General features: G+C 43.3%; 3 protein-coding genes across 14 annotated transcripts in view; 2 read left to right on the top strand and 1 right to left on the bottom strand.

The window, feature by feature from the left end:
• Positions 1-38: 38 nt before the first annotated feature.
• LOC117208887 (methylcrotonoyl-CoA carboxylase beta chain, mitochondrial) lies at positions 39-3,198 on the bottom strand. Its single transcript, XM_033450392.1, has 9 exons — positions 2,892-3,198; positions 2,000-2,253; positions 1,655-1,926; positions 1,419-1,566; positions 937-1,352; positions 733-867; positions 529-665; positions 373-458; positions 39-305 (listed from the first exon to the last, which is right to left on the bottom strand). Exons 1-9 carry the CDS (start codon positions 3,003-3,005, stop codon positions 188-190), a joined length of 1,680 nt encoding a protein of 559 aa, XP_033306283.1. The 5' UTR covers positions 3,006-3,198; the 3' UTR covers positions 39-187.
• A 295-nt stretch (positions 3,199-3,493) lies between these two features.
• The window catches only part of LOC117208832 (transcription factor 12), a 106,410-nt gene continuing 85,304 nt past the window's right edge, over positions 3,494-24,599 (top strand). For 11 of the 12 annotated variants that reach the window (XM_033450256.1, XM_033450350.1, XM_033450340.1 and 8 more), the window contains exons 1-6: positions 3,508-3,792; positions 6,071-6,390; positions 21,764-21,813; positions 23,473-23,746; positions 23,835-23,863; positions 24,048-24,092. In XM_033450256.1, the coding sequence (XP_033306147.1) occupies positions 6,309-6,390; positions 21,764-21,813; positions 23,473-23,746; positions 23,835-23,863; positions 24,048-24,092 (480 nt within the window). In that variant the 5' untranslated portion in view covers positions 3,508-3,792; positions 6,071-6,308. Of the gene's footprint in view, positions 3,793-6,070; positions 6,391-21,763; positions 21,814-23,472; positions 23,747-23,834; positions 23,864-24,047; positions 24,093-24,599 lie in introns of all 12 variants that reach the window. The other variant, XM_033450239.1, reaches the window with a different exon arrangement.
• Positions 3,754-5,592, top strand: LOC117206767. Its single transcript, XM_033446391.1, has 6 exons — positions 3,754-3,792; positions 4,251-4,285; positions 4,345-4,513; positions 4,589-4,658; positions 4,776-4,913; positions 5,220-5,592. The coding sequence occupies exons 1-6, from the start codon at positions 3,754-3,756 to the stop codon at positions 5,288-5,290; spliced, it is 522 nt and encodes a 173-aa protein (XP_033302282.1). The 3' UTR covers positions 5,291-5,592.

Raw genomic sequence — 24,599 nt, 5'->3', positions numbered from 1 at the left:
TAGAAATATACTTATATATATATATACATATATATATGTATATGTGGAATGTTTAATGATCATGTATACATGATAACTTTGTATAAAAAATATATATCTTTGGCCTAAAATTTTGTTAGGGAGGTTACAAACATCGGTTCATACTTTCATAATTACAGGTCACTGGTTGCATCGTTGAACACGAACCTTACATTCGGAAAATTCCAAATTTAGTTTCTGGTATGGGTGCGTTCAGCGCTGCCGATAGACTAAGGCCTAATACCACTCTAGTGTCGGTCGGATTGATCACACCGTCGTCCCAAAGCCTGAAAAACAATTTACTCTCAATTTGCTCTCATAAAGTGAAAGAACTAACAGTACGTGAAAATCTACCTGGCACTGGCATAGTACGGACTGCTCTCCTTTTCGAATTTCTCTATGATCGGTCTTTTCAGCTCCTCCTCCTCTTCCGGGGTCCACTGTCACAATCGACGAGATTATATCGATAATTGACAAGACAATAACAGAACGAATTTCAATGTTTTGTACCTCTTTCCCATCGCGAACACGTTGCTGCTTGGTAATTTGCGCTATTACATTCGCAGCCTGTACCCCTCCCATCACGGATATTTTTGCATTCGGCCAGGTATAGAGAAATCTTGGCGAATAAGATCTACCGCACATACCTGCGTATGTATCAAAATTAAACAAACTGAACATGACTCGAACAGTCGTTTATCAAATGCAAAGTACCGTAATTTCCTGCTCCGTACGAACCACCGATCACCACCGTAATTTTGGGCACTTGAGCGCAAGCCACGGCGTTCACCATTTTTGCTCCATTTTTAGCAATGCCCTCGGCCTCGGCATCCTTGCCCACCATAAACCCTGCAGTTTTACAATGACCAGATGTATTAGTCGTGGGAACGCGGCAATTTCATTCAACGAGATACGTACCTGTAATATTCTGCAAGAAAATAAGCGGTATCTTTCTCTGAGCGCAGAGCTGCACGAAATGTGTGGCTTTTAACGCGGCCTGCGAAAACAGTATGCCATTATTCGCAACTATTCCCACGGGGTAACCGTAAATTTTCGCGAAGCCGGTAACCAACGTTTCCCCGTACTGCGCCTTAAACTCGCGAAATCTCGATCCATCCACGATCCTCGCTATCACTTCTCTGACATCGTACGGTCGCTTCAAGTTTACGCCAACTATACCATAAATTTCATCGACGGAATACAGTGGTATGTCCATCTGTTTGTCCAAGTTTACGTGCATCGGTCTTTGTCTATTTAAGTCTTTCACAATCTGACGAGCCAAGTACAAGGCGTGAGTATCATCCATGGCATAATGGTCGGTAACTCCAGAGGTTCTGAAATTGAAACTCCAAAACCATAATCGAAAACAAACGATGTGTCTAGATGTACTTGTTAATTACCGACAATGAACTGTCGCACCGCCCAACTCCTCCGGTGTAACGTCTTCGCCGGTAGAAGCTTTCACCAAAGGCGGACCAGCCAAGAAGATAGTACCCTGATTGCCAACGATTATGTTTTCGTCGGCCATAGCTGGCAAGTATGCGCCTCCTGTATAAATTGATTAAATGTCATTGCGAATAATTGGCGTATAACAGTGCTGAGAGATTCAAGTAGAATACGCGGATCATAGTCAGACCTGCTGTGCAACTTCCCATTACTACTGCAATTTGCGCGATCCCCTTCGAACTTAGGATCGCCTGATTGTAGAAGCTTCTTCCGAAATGCATTTTATCCGGAAATACCTCGGCTTGTCTAGATAAATTTGCGCCACCACTGTCTACCAAATATATGCATGGCAAATGATTCTCTTCCGCAATTTCTTGAGCTCTCAAGTGCTTTTTCACCGTGATTGGATAGTACGTGCCCCCCTTCACAGTCGGATCATTTGCAACTATTACGCATTCAGTGCTAAATGGTGACGACATATTTTTAACGTAATTATCAAAGAATTTTTTCAAGTCCGGAAATTGGAAATACTTACCCTTCTACCCTGCCGATGCCAGTAATAATTCCACCAGCTGGCACTTCCTCGTTATCGTACAGTTCGTAACCAGCTAACTGAGAAAATTCGAGAAAAGGAGATGTCGGATCGAGAAGCGTGTCAATTCGTGCTCGTGGTAAAAGTTTTCCCTTTTTTACGTGTCTTTCTCTCGCCTTTCGTCCCCCGCCCTCTACTACCTTTTCGACTGTCTCTTTTAGTCTATCTACCATACACTTCATTTGTACATAATTGTCCTAGAAACATTTTTTTACCAACTCCACATTCGTTCTGACAATCGTTTTTAACCCCCAACCAGTATCATTGGCTCATAGATAATTACTATAGAGTTTATTCAATTATAATTTGTATTTTTTACTTTACGCAACGAAAATCACTGATAGTCATTACGATGACAGTCATAAAATGTAGAATAAAATTAATCAAATACTAAATATTAGAAATCATAATTGTACAAATACTGTTATTAATTATCCCGATTTAGCAAAATAATTCAAGCTGTGTGATCGCTAATGATTCAACGATAACCAATTGAGAGCCAATTATTTTCATTATTCGAAACATTGCATGCACTGTTTTTAATAAATTATGAAAAAAAGGCGCGCGCAATGTTCGTAAGGTTTGTATTACGCGCCATACATCATCGTGAGTCAGTTGTGCAGTCGTCCATCACGCTCCGAATGCATTTAAATAAACAATATCAATTTATCTCGCTCAAGTGATAAAATAATCCGTCCGTGCAATTAATATCGCGATAATTTTTACATCCCTTTCAAAGTGATAAGTTAATATCGATCAAAAGTGGAATCCTTAAAGAGATTAGTTTCAGGATGGTTCGTTTATGAATGAAATGCGCATGTACTCTCGTTCTAACCTGATACTCCGGTGACTTGGTGTCTTGTTCACTACCGATAATGATAGCTTCATCGTGAAACGTTCTTGTAGTACGGCGTAAATTTCTCATAAAAAGATTTCCTTTCCTTAACATCCTTATTAATATCGATCCTTCTGTTACTTTATTTTCGTGAATTATACGTAACTATAGCGCGTACTATGATCACTACACTTTACGCTTGCTTATATACACAGCAGCTACAACAATGTAATTCACTTATTTTTGAGGCCGAGCTACGCTGCCATCTCAGTGAAGTTATTCACAGTTCGGAGGCTGATGTTTTTATCGTGATATGCGGTGGGAATAACACATAATAGTAGCAGACTACTTATCAAAGCATTGTGAAGAGAGATAACTTTTTCCAATTCAGGATCACGTAGGGTCAATGATATAATACAAAATACGTCAAGATATCGTAGATTTTTCAATAGGACGAAACATAAAAATGTTTTTGTTGCTTTTATTAATTAACGATGTTAAATTTTATATCTTTTACGATCGATGATGTAAAATGGTATAACATAGACAAAACATAGATAAATTTTTAATTAATACATATTAAATTCAAATAATTGGTACGCATTGCATTTTATAGATGGTGCTCAGATCGCAGGTTTGTGCTAGATGTCGTTGGAAACGGAGGTGTATCGCTACGCAGTATCCGTTTTGCGTTGCATTGATGAAAGGTTTAGAAAAAGGGTGAAGTTTGAGAATACTTTATCAATCGTGGACGAATAACAAACGTGTCTCGACTGATAAGTAGCTAACGATAGTCAACGTAGAAGCAAAGAACGTGACAAGGTATTAGATCAAGTTCGAGAAAAATTTGAAAGCTTACAGAATGCCGGACATATCCAGTCTATCTCATTACCCTTTAAAGGTAAATATCATTAAAGTAACATTCGATTTGTCATTTCCTTGAATAATTCTACTTTGGAATCATTTGCTTTATTCCTATTCGTTGCACGTCATATTCCTTACTTTTTCTCGTTTCGCTTTGTTATCGCTTTCCGCTCGAGCGATTACGACGATTTCTCTTCGATATTCGGTGTTTCCGATTATGAGAACAGATGTCAGATAATCTCCTAAAATTGTAATTACCTTTTACGAAGGCTTTACCGTAGTTCCTTTCGACGATGCATGTTTTCTAAAGAGTAAAATAGAATTATGTAAGGGCACGGCAATGAAACAATTCCATAACTTGTTTGACAAGTTTCTCGTATTATCAAGGCGGTTTCTGCAATACCGCAATTGCATTATCAAGAATCCGTTGCCTAGAAAACTCTACTTATTTAGCATTTTAAGATCATTTTTTATGATCTTGTCGGATTTTTTCAGGTGATATTTGCAATTCATTTAGTCCTAGTAACATGGTAAGAATAAACTTTTTGTTTACTGTATACTAATCTGCAATTTAGAAAGTATTGTAAAGTACTGTAATGTATGGAATGTCATATTTGTACTACATAGTTAAACGATGGATTTCTAGGAGCATTCAGGGACATTGGTGCCCAAGGTCTGTAATGTTTTACAATTTTCTTTTCTTCGTTTGTTTATTGTGGGCTATTCACAATATCGAATCAGACGAACCTCTGCAATTTGTAAGCATTTAACCATTCATATATATTTTATGGTTCTGGTAAGATCAGTGTTTGTAATAGAATTATATATTTTAGGCACTTTTTATAAATGTACTGTCCATTTTTTTTGACATAGTAACATTAGCAGTCTATTTCCCATCAATGTGTAAGTTGGTGCCACTTACTATCAAATTTAAGACTAACACTTAAAGCTTGATAAATTATATCGTTGATTAACCTCCCTACGCAGAAGATATATCAATCTGATCGCACGAACTTGTAGATGTATCTGAGACGCTTAGTGCAACAATTATGATCATAAACATGATTGTTCGCATCATCACAAGCGTATATCTTCTACGAATAGGCCAAGCAAGAGGTGGATGTTTATCCACAATGTTTACTACAGGTCCTGCAATGGGTCAGTAATACATTGGAATACAGATGTTTTGTAGGCCTGCGTTGCTTCTACAAAGTTATGCTTTGAGTAGGTGCATGACATCTTTTGTTTCAAGTATGCATATTATATCGCACAGTTACACTACGTTGTTTGTAACGGTATTTGTGAATGTAATGCTTGATACGATACAAACTGTTTACAATGTACAGTGTTTTATTTGCAACCATATTGAACTATGCACTGTGTCGTACTGCCTTTTTTTGTATGCGTGGTTCACAATTTGAAGGGGATGGGGAACAAACTTTTATGAATGTTTTTCTATTTTAGGCTTTGGTCGACAGGATTACGAGGACATATCTCATCCGATTCCACAAAATTCCGATTTTGCTGGAGTTTAAAAATACGATATGACATTACTAAAGTTCGATACGTCGAAAATTACGCGATATCGTTGTCGTATCTCTCGTAACTCGTAAGAAGTACGCGCACGTATAATCACGTTACTGATATTAAATACTACTTTATTTATATATTTTAGAATCTCTAACAACGATGACATTCAGTGCAATCTAGAATTTTTATTTTATGTATATACCGTATGCAAATAACGCTCCGTCGATACGCGATGACACGAAAAGAATCGTATATTATTATATCATTATAATAAAACTTAACTTAATTATACGTTTCATACGCCCAACCTATAGATTTTATTCTGTACAATTATTTGTACTCTTAACATGTGAATAAAAATTTTCATTGCAACCGTATGCCCGAACTCCTTAGGTTTTCATGGACTGTAATCTTTAATCTTCAATCTCTTAAACTTATTATTTAAGGCTACATTGTTCGTAGATTAATGAAAAAAAAGAAAAAAGTAGAAAACGAATAATCATTGGATTAAACCTCTGATGGGCGGGCAGGAGATTATAAATCAAATTTTGATTAAAACAGGATAAATACGCTATTCAATATTGCTGTCTTTTGTTTACGATGTTTGCTTAATTCGAATTACTTTGTTGAAAATAATATAAGTTATTTTCAAATATTAATCATTTTCCACGAAAAAAGATATTCTCTTACACTCTTTTGCCCGTCCATCGGAGAATGACTAGACAATAAGGAAGATAAAGAAATAACGATTATGTTTGATTAACGATAAATATATTTTTGCGAAGGTGTCGAAAGAGGAAAGAATGATATTCAAAGCAACCGCGTAGCGACAGTGGCGCGAGTCAGTGGAAAAAGAGTGGCGCCACTGATGAACTATAAGAGCCGCATCGGTGAGGCGGCGTGGTTCAGTAGTGTGCGTGACCGTTCCGGGAGGAGGGTGACTCCACGCGCGGCCACACCGCGAAACCGTGCCCCACTCGCCTCAACCACGAACGTCCACTCGTTTTCTCGTCTCGTGAAAACATGGCGGCCAGCGACGACGAGCCGATGCATCTCTACGAGGTCTTTCAAAACTGCTTCAATAAGATCGCCAACAAGCATCCTGGTGAGTGTCGTCAGTCACTGAAACAATATTCATTAAACACAGAGAATCAGGAGAATTCTGTGCTGTGCGTGTACCGTGTGAAAATAGAGCGACGGAGTCTCTTGTGTCTAGTGTCTTCTGCGAGAGCACCGTGCATTAAATGCAGCAAGCGTCGCTTTTGGTGGTTCCCTTGTGTCAACGAATCATTTTACAAAGGGTTAGGAAGAACTCGAGTGTTGTGTTTCGGTCGATCGAGCTCTTGATCACGTCGACGATCCGTGCCGGACGATTCTCTCGACTGACTCGCTCCGTTCTGTGTTTTGGTTTGCTTGTCAGTGCTTTGGACAGTGCTGCCCCGTCGTAGTGAACTAACCCCCCGAGAGAGAGAGATTAGTTCTCTTCCTTGTGCTTCGTGTATCGCTATTATTGTTCTTTCGTTCGTTTAAACTCGAATACTATTTGCATATTGTCCGTGTGGCGTACTAGACGTCGAAAATATAGTCGACATAACCTAGACATCGGAGACTCGTCGCTCTCTCGCTCGCTGTCATGTGCAACAGTCGATCGAAACTGTTGTGATACATTTGTAAAGCGTCCGTGCGACTAATACCGAAAACAACAACGCTAGACATTAATGCATTATTATTTATTTCGCGTATCATCGACGTTCGTCGATGTGGCGATATTCGTTTTCAAAAGTTGGCCCCCGATTGGGCGAGACAGCCGAGACTCGATCATGTACCACGTGTCCTCTCGGCGACGCCGCTGGAATCGTTAGAGGTTAATCGCTCGAACATAATATAAGAAAGACCATAAATCGGAATCTTTCTACTGGCACAGAATCTCGAAAGACTTCTCGAGGGTAGGAATTACGGTCCTTTCTTTCTTTTTCATTTCTTTTTTTCTTTTCTCGCCTTTCCCTTTTCACGTAGTTGACCGAGAAATAAATAGTTCTTACAATTCGGAGCATTGTTACGCCATGGTCGTTGCGTGAACCGTATTTAAAAGAGGTTCCCATCCTTTCGCGACAGTTTTAACACACGTCAATTCCAGCACGTGCCTGTCCGATCGAACGCCGATGATATTATCGACGCTCGATGTTGATCACGCTCGTGGTCGAATATTCTTATCTGTTTTCGAAATTTATATCTAATATGGTGACATTGTCGAGCTTTGATTTATCAGCGATAAGGTTAATAAGGGTAGCAGGTTTGGTCGGTCGTGTCGGTCGTGTCGGCCACGAAATCATTCCGAAAATTGTTGTTCAAAGGGAATTGTAAAGTCGACTGTTTGCATGTCGCTCGGGATAGTTGGTAAACCGAGTCTCGGTTGTTTGTTTAGCTTGTGGATACTGTTTGGAAAACGCTGGAGGTGGTGCATGGTTGTCCTCGACCAAATGCTCTTCCTAGTCGGTAACGAAATGTTTCGTGTCGCACATAGTACCTACGTATACTACGTACACAGGATCGACTATCCAAATTAAACGTTTTTTCTTTCTCTTGTTAGACGAGCCGCGTTAGATTGATATATCGATGCACGCGGCGAGTTCGTGTATTTAATCGGAGATTAGATATACGATTCGCCGGCCGAACGGCGTGTCGAGTTTTACACGATGTTTGAAGAGCGGTCCGAATAATTTCGAAAATATCGCGTCGATTGTTTAGGATCGATCGTCGTCTTACTCATTTATATTCCCGATGTTTAAGCGCGCACGGTGTCGGGTTCGTTAAGCGTCAATTGTTCGGACGAGGCGGCCGCCAATTGCCAACAATCCGGTTAATTCTTCGCTCGTTTCGCCCCTGTTAATTTCAACGATTGCCACTTTGACTGGAAACATTGTATACGATTTGATATAAAGCCTCGTTCAGATTAGTCCAGTTACCTGAATTCGTACGATTTAAAGTCCAGCAACTTGAAACTTCTTTACCAGCATGAAATTACCGTTTACTTTATTCCAGACATTCTTTCAAGTTTTTATACTTCATCAGACTCGTTGGCAGTGAAACTACCAAATTGATCAGAACGATGCGCAGATTTTTTAGTTTTGCAGCTATTAAAATAGCGTATGCGTTTTCGGTAATAATAATGCTTGCTTTTATTAAGACGGGAACATGGTCACGTTTCTTATCTTATTTTGTTATTCTTGTCTCGTTACTTTAATCTTATACGATATATGCAGGTAGATATTAAATGTAGTTCTATAGTATTGGTCAATTGTAACTTAAGGAGCAGCTAGTATTTGATGCAGGCCACAAATTCTCATTCATTGTTTTAATATCCGAAGGGTCAGGGCTCGATCGTTCAAGTGCAAGGGTATCTAAAAATAAAGGGGAATCTCCAACGTACATTCCACAGATATTTCTTTCCATTTGGACGAAGCGTTTCTATCTTTGTTCGTTAATGGGACTGTACGTACATATGTATACGTCTCAAAGGTTCTCGCACGACAGGATGGGCAAACGGCAAAATTGCACGTAATGCCACGAAAACACGAGCGTAGATTTTAATGGTCGATTCGATCTAAAATTATCAGACAGTGACTCACGAGTAAATTTACCTGAAGCGGAGTTTGTTTCGGGAAACCGCGGCACGATAAAGCGTTCACCGTCCACGATACGTTTACTTAGGAGCAAATACTTTCTGCAAGCACTAATTATTCAATGTTGACCAACGAAACGCGGATGAGTGTACAGGGTGTTTCGGAAACGATCTTTTACGATCTTGAAAATTTTATCTCCCGATATTCCAGCCTGTTTCAATCGTTGATATTACTGATTCATAGTTGAAAGAGGCTTGGAACTCCGAAAGTAAAAGATATCTGGATCGATGTGCATCTATTAAGACTCTTTCGCTTGTTTTGGCGGAGCAGTGCGTGGTCTTGAAGCTTTGCCTCGACTCTCATTCACGTTCCCTAAACTTTCTCCGATTGCAATGTTTTTGTCCGGGATCGATATTTCGGTATGAAGAAACGCGGTGCGATATCTCGGTGGTGGCTGGAAAATCGAATCTTCCACGGGGCGATTCTGTTTCAGCTCGTAAACTGTAGCGACGAATCCGTGCGACTTGCAAGTATTACAAGGGAATACCTCCTCGCAGGGAAACGCGGCTGATTTGATCTGACCCAAGAGCGCCATTTCTGAAACTCTCTCGTTCCCCAGAGCGAGAGTTTGAACGAACAACCATAAACGAGCTCCAGACACAACACTCGTGACTTAGCTCTCCTTCTTCCTTTCTCTTTCCATCCCACAGACCCTTCGATTTCTCTCTTTTTCCCTTTTTACCTTATTTCTCTCTCAGGAGAATTATCGAGGGAGTGTCACCGTGATGCACCTGCCTCTTGCTCTCTCTTTCTCTCTTTCTCTCTTTTTTCTCACTCCCGCTATATCCCTGTCTTCCTGCCGCCTTCTCCTTCACTCTCGCATTGCTTATTGGTCGCACACGCGCCTCGCACACGACTTGGTACCGCAATGGATCGCCTATGAAAATTCTCGATGGTACTCCAAGTGGATAAACGGATGATTTCGTAACTGCGGAAATGAAAATGTATACGACTCCCAAATGTAAACTGCAATTTCCTCTAGCAGTTATGATTCTGTATAGTACGTGTTTTGCCGAAAACAATTACAGTATCAGAGGATGGCTGTGCATCGATCTATCGAGTCGAAATAAAAAAGACTATGGATCCGATAAATCGATGAAAAAAAAAGAAAAAAAATTGAAGCGATAAACGTTAACCATTAGAACCCTCTCGCATATTTCGACTAACGTTATTAGCGAAAATTTACTTAATTAGGGAAGCGATTTTAAAACTCGATACGTCATCGATCAATTTCGCTTCAAAACTATCTTTCCATTTATTTTTGAAGTCGAATATACGTTTCTATCAGCCTCTTGAGCACTTAAGAAATATTAATTAATATAGCGTATGCGGAATAATATTGATTGAATTGGACAATCGGAAGGTGTGTACAAGCGTGTCTCCAAAGCACGCGAATTCGATTTCTTGCATCGCGAAGCGCTGCTCTATTCTTCGAGACGTTCGAACGACTCGTTACTCGTTAACGAACCGTTCGTGAAGCCGTGTTCACGGAGAGGATGCGGGATTCTAGCGCTATTCTTCGGTAGCTGCAATTCCGGAAGCTGTCCAGTCTGAAAGTAAATCAGGGAAAAGTTTCCCGTGGTTCGGCTACGAAACTTTTCGATCCTCTTCTTAGGGAAGGCCAAGTCCAAAGTGCGTTTCATGTACGGGCGCGCACACACAAATCAAGGATGAGCATAATCTACATTTACAGCAGGGGCCCGATGAGCATCTGCTTCCACCCCTCTTCGCCCTCGACCCCTCATCCCTCGACGCCCTAGTCTGAATCCCTTTCTCCGCCAACGAGCATCCTCCCACCGTCGTGCACGCGTGTATTCTCCCGATCACGATCGTTTCTTCCTCGTCCGCGTCGAACTTTGTTCGCTCGTTCCCTCTCTCTTCCATTTACACGCCAGAAACGTATAATATACAGCCAACGCGTAGTATACAGCGTCGGCCATAAGTATATCAACACGCTTATAAACATTTAGCGTAAGTCGAATGCTTTTGACTACTTTTATTTTCTAGCTGTACTGTTATAAATAAGCTGCGGATTTTTATGCAATTTTCTATTCTTATCAAGAGAATCGAGAAAACCGGACGAAATTTATTTCGTTATATCTATACGCATGATACAGTCGCCTCGGAAAGAGTAAGCCAACGCCCTTTAAACGTAAGACGGCTAACTTGGTTCCCGAGGTGACTATATCTGTCTATAATGTAAAATATCGAACAAAGTAAAATTTGTTGGTGTCTTGCATCGAATGTAATTGGGTAGGTGCGCTGATACTTATGGCCGGCGGTGTATTATATACGCGCGTGCGACACCAGTGTCGATAGGTCACGCGGAGATCTCTTCGTACGTTATCTTCAACTTTATTATTTGCTTTATCGCTAGCGAAAAATTTGTAATCATTTAAGCTCGACCTTTCAATTCATCTCGATTTTTCCGACCTCTCCCTCTCTTTCACTCCCTCTCTCTCTCTCTCTTTCTCTCTCTCTCTCTCTTTGCATCTATTGCGTCTCGAAACAGAGGATTCTCTTTTTGCGTTCTTCGCGAAATCTGTGTAGATATTGTTGGTTGTTGTGGGTTTTATCTTCTCGCTGCGAGCAGGATAAAAATGCGCTTTGATAAAATGCTTAACGAGTCGTAACACTTTGTATATAGGATGATACTAATATATTGTGACGATATGAGTAATTTCAATATGCACTGGTATTTTTTCGTTCGAGGGTGAATGTGCGTCTTTCGATCGTGAGGTCATCGAGATAACAGTAATATAAAGACGCGTATTTATCAGCAATCGTGTTCGCGAATCTTAAAATGTTGCAGAAATTGTTGTGTTCGCGCTTCGAAGGATTATTTTTCGCTTAATAAGAAAACACGCGTATCACGCAGCCTTCTTTAAACTTAAGATGATTATTAAGGATAAGGAAACGCGACCAGATGCAAAACGAAGGAAAGAACGCGGCAGAGTCGAAGGTTAGTCAAAGCATGGAGATTTACTTTCGGGCTCCTGAACTAGATTAGCTGGCTCGATAGTGGAGAGTAGACGCGAAGGTGTTTGAGAAGTTGGCGAAACGGGCGAGTGCACGGTGCGACTCGAATTCCTGACTAATGCAAGTCCCTCGTTACCGAACGTACGCCGCCATTCGCCGCGCTCCCGTTATGGTCGATATGAATTTGCCACAGCGTGAAACGCCATCGTCCTGAAACTCTTCGCTTCCCTCCCATTCTCCTTCTCTTTCTCTCCGTATCTTCTCCTCGAGAGTAACGCGCCAACAATCTCGTGTCTCCGCTCTTTCTGTATTTCTCTCTCGGTGGCCGTCGGCTGGTCTTGGTAAATTCGCGATGTTCCACGGTGAAGAGCAAAAGTCCATTAGCCACTGCGAGAACTGGGTTACCGAGAGGAGCTTGGACAGATAAAAAAGATTCCCGACGATTCTCTATATTTGGCGCTTGTCGTTCCCTTTCGCCGATCAGCCGTTTCTGATCCGAGATCTCCGATTCGAACTTCAAAGTCTCCAAAATCATGCAACGTTTCCCTTGGTTTCTCTTACCACGGATACGCGTTTCTTACGCCGAATGTCTCCGCAAGAGTTGATATCGCGTTCTCTGGAAAGACGGTCTATCGTCCTAGAGTGTCTCTTAGCAGTTTGACTGAAAGCACCACCCTATGGAGTACCATATCCTGCTATCCTCTTGTCTCATTGGCGTAGGCTTCGCTGTTCTCAACTTCGTTCTCCTTTATCGTTATAATGATAAAAGTTTCTTCGGATAGATTTACCAGTTTGTGCGTCGAGAACGACAAGTGAAATTCCTATAATAGAAGTTCGTCGATTATCCTTATTACCGATAATTTTTCGTTTATACGGTAGGTGTCGAGCTCCAGATAAATAAAGTCCGTATAAACGGAATTCGCTCGTAATTTAAATTCTCTAAAATATTCCATTTGCTCGTTATAAAATTCCACGAAATATCGCTTTTGCAATAGGGCGAAAGTGAAAAATCTATCTGACCAGAAACCTTTACACGCTGTTTAACGACAAAGAGGGATAAATTGTGGCGGCAAATCTATTAAATTAAACATGTTCTAGTATAGTCTGTTATCACAGCATAGAAGTTGAGTCTCTTCTGGTTAACAATTCTGCAGTTGTATAACTGCATAGATCCTCGATCTGCGTATTCTTGTTTTCGTTGCAAGGGTACCAAAAGTAGCCTCGCTTTCTAAAAGAAGTATAAAAAAAAAAGAAGAAAGAAAGGAAGGAGACTGGCGGAGACGAAGAAATTGATCGCAGGCCGATTTAAGCCGGGTAGGAAGAGCGATGCCACCTGTAACAGATCGTGAGCGCGCGTAATCGGCGAAAAGCTGGCTGGTCGAACGCGTGTGCAGACATTCACGCTCGCGCACAAATGCACGCAAGTGCGCGCCGCTGGTGGGTCTGTACGGCGCCGACCTGCACCACGGTTCGGAATAGACATCTGGCCAGATTTCGTTAAGTTTGGCCCACGTGTACACACCTATACGTACGTGTATATATACGGCATATATAGACGCGTACACGCGACACCGGGGCTCGAACAAATGTGCATTCGGCTCCTGGCGCCAGAGCCGAAAAGGGGGCTCTGATTTTTTGGCAGGTGCCACTGTCCTCGACCAGCGTCACTTTCCGACGTTCAATGGCCTGCCCCCGACTCACGAAATTCCTCGGAATTTCGAGTCTCATCGACCGCGAGATACCACGGGTCAAACTCGACCATCGAACTTTGTCTGCCCTGTAATTTCCCTCTGATCATCCTCCACTCGATTCTCTCTGTCTCTCTCTCTCTCTCTCTCTTTCTCTCCCTCCCGCCCCTTACCCATTCCTCGGCTCCGTCGATTTAGCGGGAAGCAATTCTCAGAAGAAATAGCTCTTTCGTCTATCGTCGTTTATAAGACACCCTTGCCTTTCCACCCTGAGTAAAGGAAAGACCATCGAACGCGCGTGAGAACGCGTGATCTGGTAAAACGTGAAGGCGAAAATGGCGGCAGCTTCTCACCTGTTGAACGCAACCCCGAGGCGATGCAGAAGATTCGCTCCTGCCTCGAACGTTGATACTCTTGGTGGTCCTCTTGCGCCGTGCTGGTTCACGTGAACCCGTGAATGAAAACCCGGGTTAACCTAGTCGTGAGAACTGGAGTGAGAGGGAGAGAGACAGCACGAAATCGGAGCACGTGTACGCCACGTGCCATGGGCGGCACGAGCTCGCGCGCGCGCGCACACGCACGCACCTTCGCCACCTTTTTTCCACGCGATTTTACTTAACGCGGGCACTTCAGCCGTTTTCACCATTTTCGATCGTCCAGTAGCAAACCGTGAACCTGTTCTCGCGCGTACTCGCGATTTTCGGACGAATCGTGCCAATGTGCACGCATCCTATCTTTCACTTTGGGTTTACCTTCTGTACACAGTGCCCCATGAAAGTATTTGAACGATTATCATCGGACTGCGGATATTTATGAAAATTCGTATTTATATGAAAACGAGGAAAGTAGAAACTTAGACACAGGAGGTTCGTTTTATCCGTTAAATATTACAACAGGTCTTGTATTTTGGGTATTTTATATATTTTCGTTATCATGTACATCCTATACGTGTTTTCGATCTTTAAATACCCCATGAATGTATAAAAATTCGTAGCGTTCGCGCTTTTCTGGACAACTATACCTTAAATGAACATACTCATACTCGTCATACTGACGAATAGATTGCTGATATATGTGCAAAACTATGCGAGAATGTAGATGAATATAGAAATTTATAAAATATCTGTACTAATGATCTATAAAATATCTTTCATCTGTATGCGCAAAAATATGAATTTGCGTAAACATCCATAAATTGAAAAGTAGCAGCTAAAATTCTAAGCTACGTCGTTCGTGTTTATCGTTGCTTTTCTTACGGAGACATCGAGTTGGATCCTGTCCAAGGAACACGAACAAAAGGGATTCGCGAAACGATACCCTCGACGGATAATCCATTTCAGGAACATCTCAGATCATTTTCCTCTATCAGTCTCGTTCGATTATTTCTTGGTCTGCGCTTAGGTCAACATTTCGAGAGAATTGAAATTGAAGTAGTAATTGATCACGAGGAAGATCGAAATTTCAAGAAAACTTAAGAGTGATTTTTGGCTTTACGATGTTTATAAACCTGTAAAAGACACCTGTAAAAGATGGCGCTCTGAGAAGACAGATCCCCCTCTTTGTCCAACGAACGACTCGATTACTATATCGTTTTCCTCTGTCAATTTATTTCTCCCAATTATTCCCTGATTTTCGTTCGGCGCGAGAAAAAGAAACTTTAAGAAAAATGAACGACGTATTGCTTGCCGTGAGAAACTTCAGTTATGTGGGCTGCGTGAATCATATACGGCGCTCCATGTAAGAACAACGGCAAAGAAATATATTTATCTATACTCGAACAATCTTATCGCTATCCGCCCAAGGCTAAAACAGTTCCGGTCAGAAGGAACCAGATATTTGTGATTATTACTGCCAATGTATTAAAAAGATGTTTGAGAGTCACTGGAGCCCCCGTGGCCTGCGCCACTGTCCTCCGGTGGGCCCCTTCTAGGGTAACACGAAGGGGGGCACTGACAGCGACAGCTGCCGCTGCTGCTGCTATATTCCCCTCCTTCTTTCTTTCTCCGTCTCTCCTACTCGTTGTCCACGTCTTGCCGTTTCCACTCGGTCCCTTTTGCCGGAGCCATAGCCCTCTTGGTCCCGCGGGGCCCGTTGGCACCACGGCATCCCCACCATGATGCCCATGGTCGCGTGGCAGCCAGCCTTCTCCTCTACAAAATACACCTTCGCCGTTCCGTTTACATCCAAACGCCGCAACGGACGGTCCCCTTTTTTCTTCCTTTTTCTTTCTCCCCCTCTCTTTTTCTTTTTCCCTTCGTTCTTTCTTCTTGCAGCGCTTCCTTTCCTCAGACTGCGAATATCACGCTCGAGCCAGCCTCGCTTCTTCTTGCGAATCGTACGCTCGATTCGTCTCTTCGCGTTGATACGTACCGGTCGTTGCGCTTGCTACTCTTTTTATCCCAAATTTTTGCTGCTCCTGCTATCTTCCGCTACGGAAAGTAACGGTTTCAAAATACTCGCTTCGATAGCTTGCATCGGTCTCTCCGATTCGGATTTCACCTGCTCTGATTCGTATACAAGGGATGATTTAATTAGTTTCGTTGCAATTGGAACGTCGAATAAGAATCGATGCAGGCTCGATTATACTTGTATCAATCATATGTACGTGCACGTACATTTATATATATGTGTACATACACGACTTTTACACACCTGACGATAAGTATTCTTTCGTTGCTACGCGTGCATTGCTCTCCGTATAGTAACAAGCAACTGCCGAGAAAAAGTGGCTCGTCTGCATCGATCCTGAGTGAAGTATTTCCGCGAAGTCCATCGGTACTCGAAGAATTTGTCTGGATCGGCCACCGCGTTTCGCGACTTTGATTTCTATAATTTTCGCTCACATTCGTGGGGTCCTTGTACCTATCCGTGTACCTAGCCGTACACCCATAATAGACTGCGGTTTCAGAGCCGATGAATAAGTTGCGATATTATACGTAGAAGTATAACGCACACGCTCTTCCGATTATTTTCACCACGCTGATTCCACTGTGGCCTTGCGAGCGAGCTTTCGAAATTCTGGCCTTGTAAACAGCTTGGAAACTTGGAGATATAAAAACCTGCGTGAAAAATTCCTTCGAATATTAATTTCATCCGAGTCCAAGCTGAACGTTTCAAGACAATAGCGTAAGACCCGCGTGTTAAGTAGCGTTAGATCGTCGTTGCAATAGAACAGAGAGAAACGATCGTAGATCGATCGAACGATTCGATCGGAGTCAGGGCGCTGGTTCGGTTGAGCACCAGTGTCTACCTGAGTTCTTTTTCATATTTTTTTTCCTCTTTCTCTGCTGGTCTTCTATTCTTCCTCCCTCTGGTGTACGTATCCCCTCTACCATTGGGGTCGAGGGCCCCAAGGGTGGCAAACCTTTCCCCCTTCCTCTTCTTTCTCTATTCTCTGCTGGCCGCGAACTTCTTTTTTCTTCTTTTTTCTCTTCCCTTCCTCCCTTCTTCTTTCTCTCTCCTCCCTTTCTTTGTCCGTGCGTCTCTCTCTCTCTCTCTCTCTCTCTCGCTCACTCGCTCGCTTTCTCTCGCTTACCTGCGGGAACTTGGAACACCCTTTTGGGTCGCGTGGCACCGTGCACCGGCATGGTACACACGCGAATTCTCCCATAGAAATCGCTCGTTGGGGTGCGTGGGTCTGCGTAGTGGCGGTATACGTATCGGGTGTCCTGCAAATATAACAAAGAAAAGAAGAATTCTTGAGCCGAATCTGAAAATTTATACAGAAGTTACGACTATTGCAAGACGCTTACCGCAAATGTACATATATCTAGTAAAAAAATTAGCATACAGCATGAATAGATATCTGAAACATATAATAAGTGCAGAGTAATCTCTGCAGGTTATGGGTATTCTATGTACTTTTTATTTTCAGATTTGTTTCGGAATTTGTCTGATACAATCGTGAAATGTTTCGTTACGGTGGAGATGAAATTTCAAAATGTTTCCTATAATACGCGTGATGTATTCGTAAAAGGTTTCTGTAAGTATTGGAATACTTTTGTCAGACGCTGTATCTTGTATTTTGGGAATGTCAGTCGTATCCTGATTTCTTGAAACGTCGTCACGAAACGTCGAGGACGACTATTAAAATTTACACGCGGGCGTAAAAAAATGCAGCGACTATTCGAGGGAGATAATCGAATTAAGCCTTTCCAAGGCGCGCAGGTGTTTCATTATTTCTTTCGTCGTTTTTACAAGCTTCGCCGTCACATTTTTCTCCGCGTTCATTTACGTTTGGTTTAATCGTGCTCTCAACAGGTGGCGATACAACACGTTAGAAATTCGATCGACCAGATTTCGGGCAGCTTTCTTTCTCCGCTCGATCGTACGAGGCAAATTGCTCGAGGTCCTACTTCGCGAAGCTGTGGTTCGTCGCCGAGACAGCGACGAAGTTTTGCCGGTGTTTCGCGTTTCTCGAAAGAGTTGCTGGTTGTTACCAGATGATACTTTATTTTTCTTCGTGTTCCTGTTGCTAGCTACATGTTAATAAAAGTTGCAGCTTGTGGCTAGCGGCGAAGATCAGAATCGGAATTAAGAATCGTCGCGACGGAAATAATTGTTTCTTCGGTGTGTAAAGTTGGCTGACTGTTTCACAACGCACGTTGCTATTTGTTGCATGATCGATATTTCTAGTTTACATTTGCGCGTAGACAACTTGTTGCTAGGAACACATGCCGTTTCGAAACCGAGACGAAAGCAAAATGTTCCTTTTATTACGTTGTTTCAACAACGCGAACAAAGTGTTCCTACAAGTTGATATTTGTTGGGCGTCGTTTGAAACGTACAGCAACAACAAAAAGTTGCGCGTTGCTGCCTCAGCGATGACGCGGTTCAAGCGAGTATCGGTTGCTTGTGGGAACGAAAAGGATCCTTTGGTCGGAGTTTGGTCAGAGCGCAGCAAGGTACCCACGCCGATCAGGCGACTGATCGTTTTTCGAAAAAAGGGAAAAAATCAAGGGTCGGGTCAAGCTGTCGTTGGTATCCGGGGTCAAAGTACAGTCACTTAATTCTGGTCTACGTTGAACACGTTCGATCGAGCGTGTAATCGTGTCTTTTAACGCATCCCTCGATCGTCCCTAGATTATGGAAATTTTGCGTTATATGGAAGCAACGTGCCTCGTTAATTAAACCCTTCTTCGTTAACCCGTCTCGCGAGGCCGAAGCCGCATTTTTACCACCTGTTCTTTAATTTCACTTCGTTCTATCGGCTAGATGAGAACCGGATGCTGACGTCTAGAGACGTTTACCGAGGTGGATTAGTACGAACGATAAGTCAGTCGTATCGCGTGGCTCGCTCGGACTTGGACGTTCAACACGGAAAGCTTTCTCGCTGCTTTTCTCCGGAATCGGGAAATGCAGATACGCCGGTCTACCGTTTCGCGGTGCCTTGTCTTTCACGACCATTTTTTTTATGTCCGCGCTTGCTTTTCAACGTTTAGTCGTTGCGCGCGTTTTTTTTTTTTACGGGATCGTCAAAACTCTGAAACGCTGGCTGGCATTTTCGCGGCACGTAATATTCGCCGATATTTTTTCCTTTCTCTTTCATGCGACTCTGTGGCGAATTCGCGAAACAGCGTCGAAGCGATACACAGTCGTGGATTATTCGGTAAATCATTGAAAATGATACATTTGCGTAAACAAGTCACATTACACGAAACATCGTTCACACTTATTCCCACTAGTTGTCCATTTATCTTTTTTCCCGACTGGTACGTTCGAGGTAGAGGGGAAAAATATAATAAAATTCGTAGGCGAGCATCGTTATTTGTTCCTAGACTCTATTCCTCCACTGATTTTTGCGTCGCAATCTGTAAGTAAAATAGAATGGAGCGGTTGCAGAGGGATGTACGCGAGGTAACAACACTGTGATCGAGGGAAAATAATTTTAGGTAATTCTAATTCGATGGTGTCGCGCTGATATACGACGCCGAGCAGGCTGACCACCAAATCGCGGTCGTGTCTCGCGCGCTGAAAATCGTTGGTCGCCGCGCGCAACGCGGCGTGGCGCGTGGTTTTCGAGGTTGTGTCGCGCATTTCGCGAGCTGTAATGCCGAATTGATGTCGGCCGAAATCCGTGTAGATGGTATCGTGGCGACCAGTGGCCGGCTGTGGCGCCGGTAATTCGCCGCCGACATTCGCGTTCCCTCTTTCTGCGATCCTCGTATTCCCTTTCTCGTATATAGAGTTAAAAGTAGGAAAACGTTAATCGTTTGCTAGATAAGATACGTGGGAACGTGACACAACGTTTAAGTGAATTTATATTATTATAATACACATGCGTTATCCTATATAAATGGTAGTATAAAATTAGAATATGCGGGCACTCGAGTGGATTTGTAGCGACAGCACATGAACGTTAATAAAATATACGTATGCGTTAACCCCAAACTAGCGAGAACAGTTCGATCCGATTCGGGGAATTGTCGAGGAAAGTATACGCGAATTTGTCCTGCGATGACGTAATCGAACGACACACGTGGAACAGATGATCACCGCGCAAAACACTTATCAGGAGCCGCGGCCGTATCTCTGTATATTACACATAACACTATCTTGCAGTAATATCTCTTTATCGTAATATTAATTCAATACGTCGCAAGATAATTTTTAGGAAAATTGCTGGATCGTTGTAATTTTTCCGACGTCGCTGTGGCCTGTCAGGATGGTTCGCTACGATGGTATCTTATTTACTACTGTTCTGCCGGTAGTCTTTATCTTACCACCGGCGATCTTTGATTCTAATAGCAGCGATACTGGCATAGAATACTGTAAATCGTGGAGGAACAGGGGCACGGACGTTGTTTCCGTGGCGAGCGAAACACACTTGCTCGGCAAGTCGGACAAGGGCAGCAACTCCGGAATCTCGTCGAGCGGAATCCGTAGTAATTCTTCATCGAGCAATATTCGATAGAGGTGACGCCGGCAGGAGCCAGCGTGGAAGACGAACTAGTCGTGACACGAAGGCCCGGTGCTCAACACTACGTCATAACGGTCGAGCTGGCTTGCACCGGCTCTGAGGATGACACGATGGACCATGGTTTAGCTTGTACTTTGATGCATGATATTGCAGACTCGGTACTGCACGCTTCGGCAAACATGTCACGAGCAAGCCGAAACTGTTAGGATTCATAGTTACCTCGGCCGATCGTGGCATAGTCGGACACTCGCCCTATCGTCTACGCACGGCTATATCCGTCCTCTGTAATATGATATACTCCTTCTGTACCATTCCCTTTTCTCGGCTAGTTATCAACCAGCTGCACTTTCCGCTTTTACCGTTTTAGTAAGAGAATTTCTCTCTCTCTCTCTCTCTCTCTCTCTCTCTCTCTCTCTCTCTGAATCGCTAGGTAAATTACTTGGAATAATTAATACGTCCCCGGATCGTCGGCAAATCTCACGTTCGAGGATGGTCGATCTCGAGGGTCGAACTTGAAGGGATGGAGATCGAATTGCGCAATAATAGGGCGTAACGTTAAAATATCGTTGAATTAAAATTAATCGGAATTCTTGCGCGGTGGTTTTCGAGACCGGTAAATCCAGCCGATGCTCATAAATTCTGTGCAAGATACGCGCACGTAGATTCACGTTCTCGTCTGTCCGTAGGCGCGTGTGTGTATGGGGTGGGCATTAATAACGGATGAAGCCTCGACTGCGGAAACCTCGTAATGTTTATCTCGTTGTTTATTCTGCATGCGTCGCAGCCGCAACGCGGAAAACGCGTACATCCCGCTTGGATTCTTAACGCGATCGCGGTTTTGATTTATAAAGACGGGGCGCGAATTTATGCCCGGCATTAATTTTGCATCGACTCCGCTTGCCACGCGTTCCACTACGGCATCAGAGCTTAGTCTTCGTCTTATTTCGTTCCCCTTTTTGTCGGTACTGCGTCTGGAAGTAACGTACGTTTCTAATATTATTATCGATATTGCGAGTTACCTAAACTCCGAGGCTCGAAAAATTGCCACGCGAAATTTATAGCAAGATGGAGTTGTTCGCGTCACCCAAGCCTCGACGTCTTACGATACAGTCCGAAACTTTGCGTAGAATAATGAAACTCGTCGTACATTACGTATACTTGTTTGCATCGCGACGAATGGATTTTAACCTGGCTTCTTGTCTGTTGCAGAAAAATTAGGCTTCCAGTCGCCGTATGGCCCCACGATGGACAATGGGATGGTAAGTCTCGTTCCCTTTCTTATCTTTACTCGTCGATTATTCTCGAAACGCGAAGCGGGGAAACTGGATGATGTTCAGAGGGTGAATGTAAGGTCTTTTTTCCCCTCCAGAGTTGACCATCTCGAATCTTAAGATAAAGCAGGATTACGTAAGAAACAGGAGCGCAATAATTATTGCAGTCGTAGAGGCAAATTTATCCGAGAAAAAGTTACTCCTTTTCTTCTTCTCTCTCGCGGCGCGCCCTCGAATACCCCTCTACGTAATCCCAAAACTTTATCCCGAGTAATATTTTTTGGGAAGCGGTTCTCATCGTGTTTGAAATTTTCCGCTAAAAACACTGTACGCCACTCTCTTGCCAGTAGCTTATCCGTAAAGCCGGGATTTAATTTCTTTAAATCCTGGTAACAAAGGGAACAGCATCCGTTAAGCGTTCTTAAAAAGTTCTCCTTGAATCATCTCCTCGCACGTTCGTAGTTTCAGCTATTAAAAATATATAAACTTTTTCAAGAACGTCACGCAAGATTTTTCGCAAATTAGGAGAAACGAGTTTTTCTTTTTCTCTTCAACATTAATTCACGGAACGATGAAAGTTCATTTTGTCTAGAAAGTAAGAATTACCCAATTTCGCGAGGGTTGAGCGCCGTCAACCTCCGGCTTTAATATCACTTACCCTCTCTCCCTCGTTCTCGACGATGTATTTATACGCTTATGTACGTGTACATGCACACACGAACACGCACATATATTAATATATACATTCTACCGAACAAAGGAACCGAGGAAGGTCGCAGGGGGTTAAGCGAGCTCGGATGAAAAGTTATCCCAGAGTGTGGATAAAGTTCCTCGTACTTCCTTCTTCCATGGCTTACTGCCCATCTATTTCTTTTGCCTTCGCGTAGCCTTCGCGGCGATCGGTAATTAGTTACGCCTCTGGAAGAACGATCGGAGCGAAGCGTTTTTTGCGCGAGTTACGCGAAGCACGAGTTTCATTTGGGAAAGGAATGTTGGAAAATGATGTTCGCCGCAGTTCCAACAGAAGTCGACGTTACAAAACGCGTAAGTAGTAAACGGTCGACCTCGCGCCCGCAGTCTTTTCCAGTCTTATCCAGCCTCGACAGATTATTCCGACATTTTCAATTGTCTCACCTCGACGACCATTCCTTTATCGGCAATTACTATCGATGTTTCGCGGCGATCCGTGTCGGAAAATTCGCAGGTCTCGTCGTTGAGCAAATGTCGGAATCTCGTTTTCGAAACAATTTCTTCTTCGGCTTATTACGTAAAAAAACAGCGTATGCATGCGAATGGTTGACGAGGTTTGTCCGAGGAAACGGAGATAGCAGAGATTTTTTTACGGCACCAGGGAATAGTATCTAATCGGCAGTCGTTAAACCATGCCTGATAAGAAGTATTGATTTTGATAGGTTTAGTGAAGTCGCCTTCCATTGGCTTCTTTCGACTGCCTTCTTCCTCGTGTCTCTTCCACTAATCCTGATCGATGAAAATCGATCCAATCGTTCCGAGAATTTTTACATATTCGTCCCTTTCTATACCACTGGCCGTATAAAACACAGTGTCGAAAATCACTCGAACGGCACAGTAAACAACGTTAAACAGCGGTAACGATACGGGAATAAGGAAAAAATGTTGATATTCCAGACGTATGGTGGAGGAACGTTTGGTCCAACGGCAGGAGGGCCAGGCGGGGGGCCAGGGGGAGGTGGAGGTGGTGGCGGAGGCGGGGGTGGCGGGGGTGGTGGTGGAAATAGCGGAGGCGGTGGAGGTGTCGAGGGCGCCACTTACCCCCCGGACTCCCCGTACTTTCCGTTTGGGAGCCGAGGCGTACCGCCCTCCGTGGGGACGCCTACCCCCGCTGCTAACCCTGCAGCACCTACCGGCAGCAACGGAGCACGGCTACCAAATTCGACAGCCGGTCAGTTTCATCCTTTTCCGATCTCTCTGTATCCGATCGCAATGTAAAAGAATGTACAAAAATGAAGCGTATCGTTCGATTGTTTCAGGTGCCGCAGCCGTAAAAAGGAAGAAAGACGTAAGTATCTTTCGTCTGGTTGAAAGTAAAGGAATCCTACTTTCCTTTGAACCGTGAAATTTCGAGCTAGGGCGTTGCATGTATTATATACTAATTTCGTTCGTCACATTTCGATGCAACCGTGAAATTATCTTTTTTCGAATGTTCGGAATGGGAACTGATCTCGTGTTCGTCTACTTAACAGGCCCTCGATGGAGCGGATGGCGAAGTCGTGACAACGCAGCACTGGGTGAGTGACTCGAAAAAGATTCGATAAACGCATGCCAGTCCATAGTAAATGTGTTTCCTGTCCCGACATCGGGATTCGATAATGGCCTCGAACGTATCGGAACCATATGAGTTCAGCGGCGCGATTGATAAAAGTCTGTGTCGGAAAAACGATAGAATTAGGTTAGCTCGTAAATTACGCTTTGCCTCCCCCCCTTTTTTTTTTCTTTCTTTTAGTACGTGGTTCGTCGAGCGAGACTCTTGGAAGACGCTCGGATGATCTCGGGGAATGCTCATGATCGTAATCTTTACGAGCAGAGTTATAGGGTATAATGATTTTACCAAGAGTCCAGCTCGGGTTAAAACTTGGAGATCTCCGGCCTGTTTCTCACGAACCTAATCCCCGATGGTCACACGCCCCTCGTTTTTTATCCATCGAATGGCCTCTTCGCCGCGATTTTTATTTCTCACCGATCGTTATCTCGCTCTTTCGCTGCTAAACCGCGAATCGTTTGGAAGGCCGAGCAAG

This window comes from Bombus bifarius, unplaced genomic scaffold, assembly GCF_011952205.1.
Source record: "Bombus bifarius isolate JDL3187 unplaced genomic scaffold, Bbif_JDL3187 scf7180000007966, whole genome shotgun sequence".
Classification (NCBI taxonomy): domain Eukaryota; kingdom Metazoa; phylum Arthropoda; class Insecta; order Hymenoptera; family Apidae; genus Bombus; species Bombus bifarius.
The sequence above is the reverse complement of the archived record's forward strand: the minus strand, read 5'-3'. Positions and strand labels throughout refer to the sequence as shown.

Bases quoted from the DNA above. Each gene is read 5' to 3' on its own strand.
- LOC117208887 (XM_033450392.1), bottom strand. From the start codon at position 3,005: ATGTTAAGGAAAGGAAATCTTTTTATGAGAAATTTACGCCGTACTACA. The intron at 2,254-2,891 runs GTTAGAACGAGA...AAATGTTTCTAG, and splicing joins CCAAGTCACCGGAGTATCAG to GACAATTATGTACAAATGAA. The intron at 868-936 runs GTACGTATCTCG...GTAAAACTGCAG, and splicing joins TTTCTTGCAGAATATTACAG to GGTTTATGGTGGGCAAGGAT.
- LOC117206767 (XM_033446391.1), top strand. From the start codon at position 3,754: ATGCCGGACATATCCAGTCTATCTCATTACCCTTTAAAG. The intron at 3,793-4,250 runs GTAAATATCATT...GGATTTTTTCAG, and splicing joins TATCTCATTACCCTTTAAAG to GTGATATTTGCAATTCATTT. The intron at 4,514-4,588 runs GTAAGCATTTAA...TATATATTTTAG, and splicing joins CAGACGAACCTCTGCAATTT to GCACTTTTTATAAATGTACT.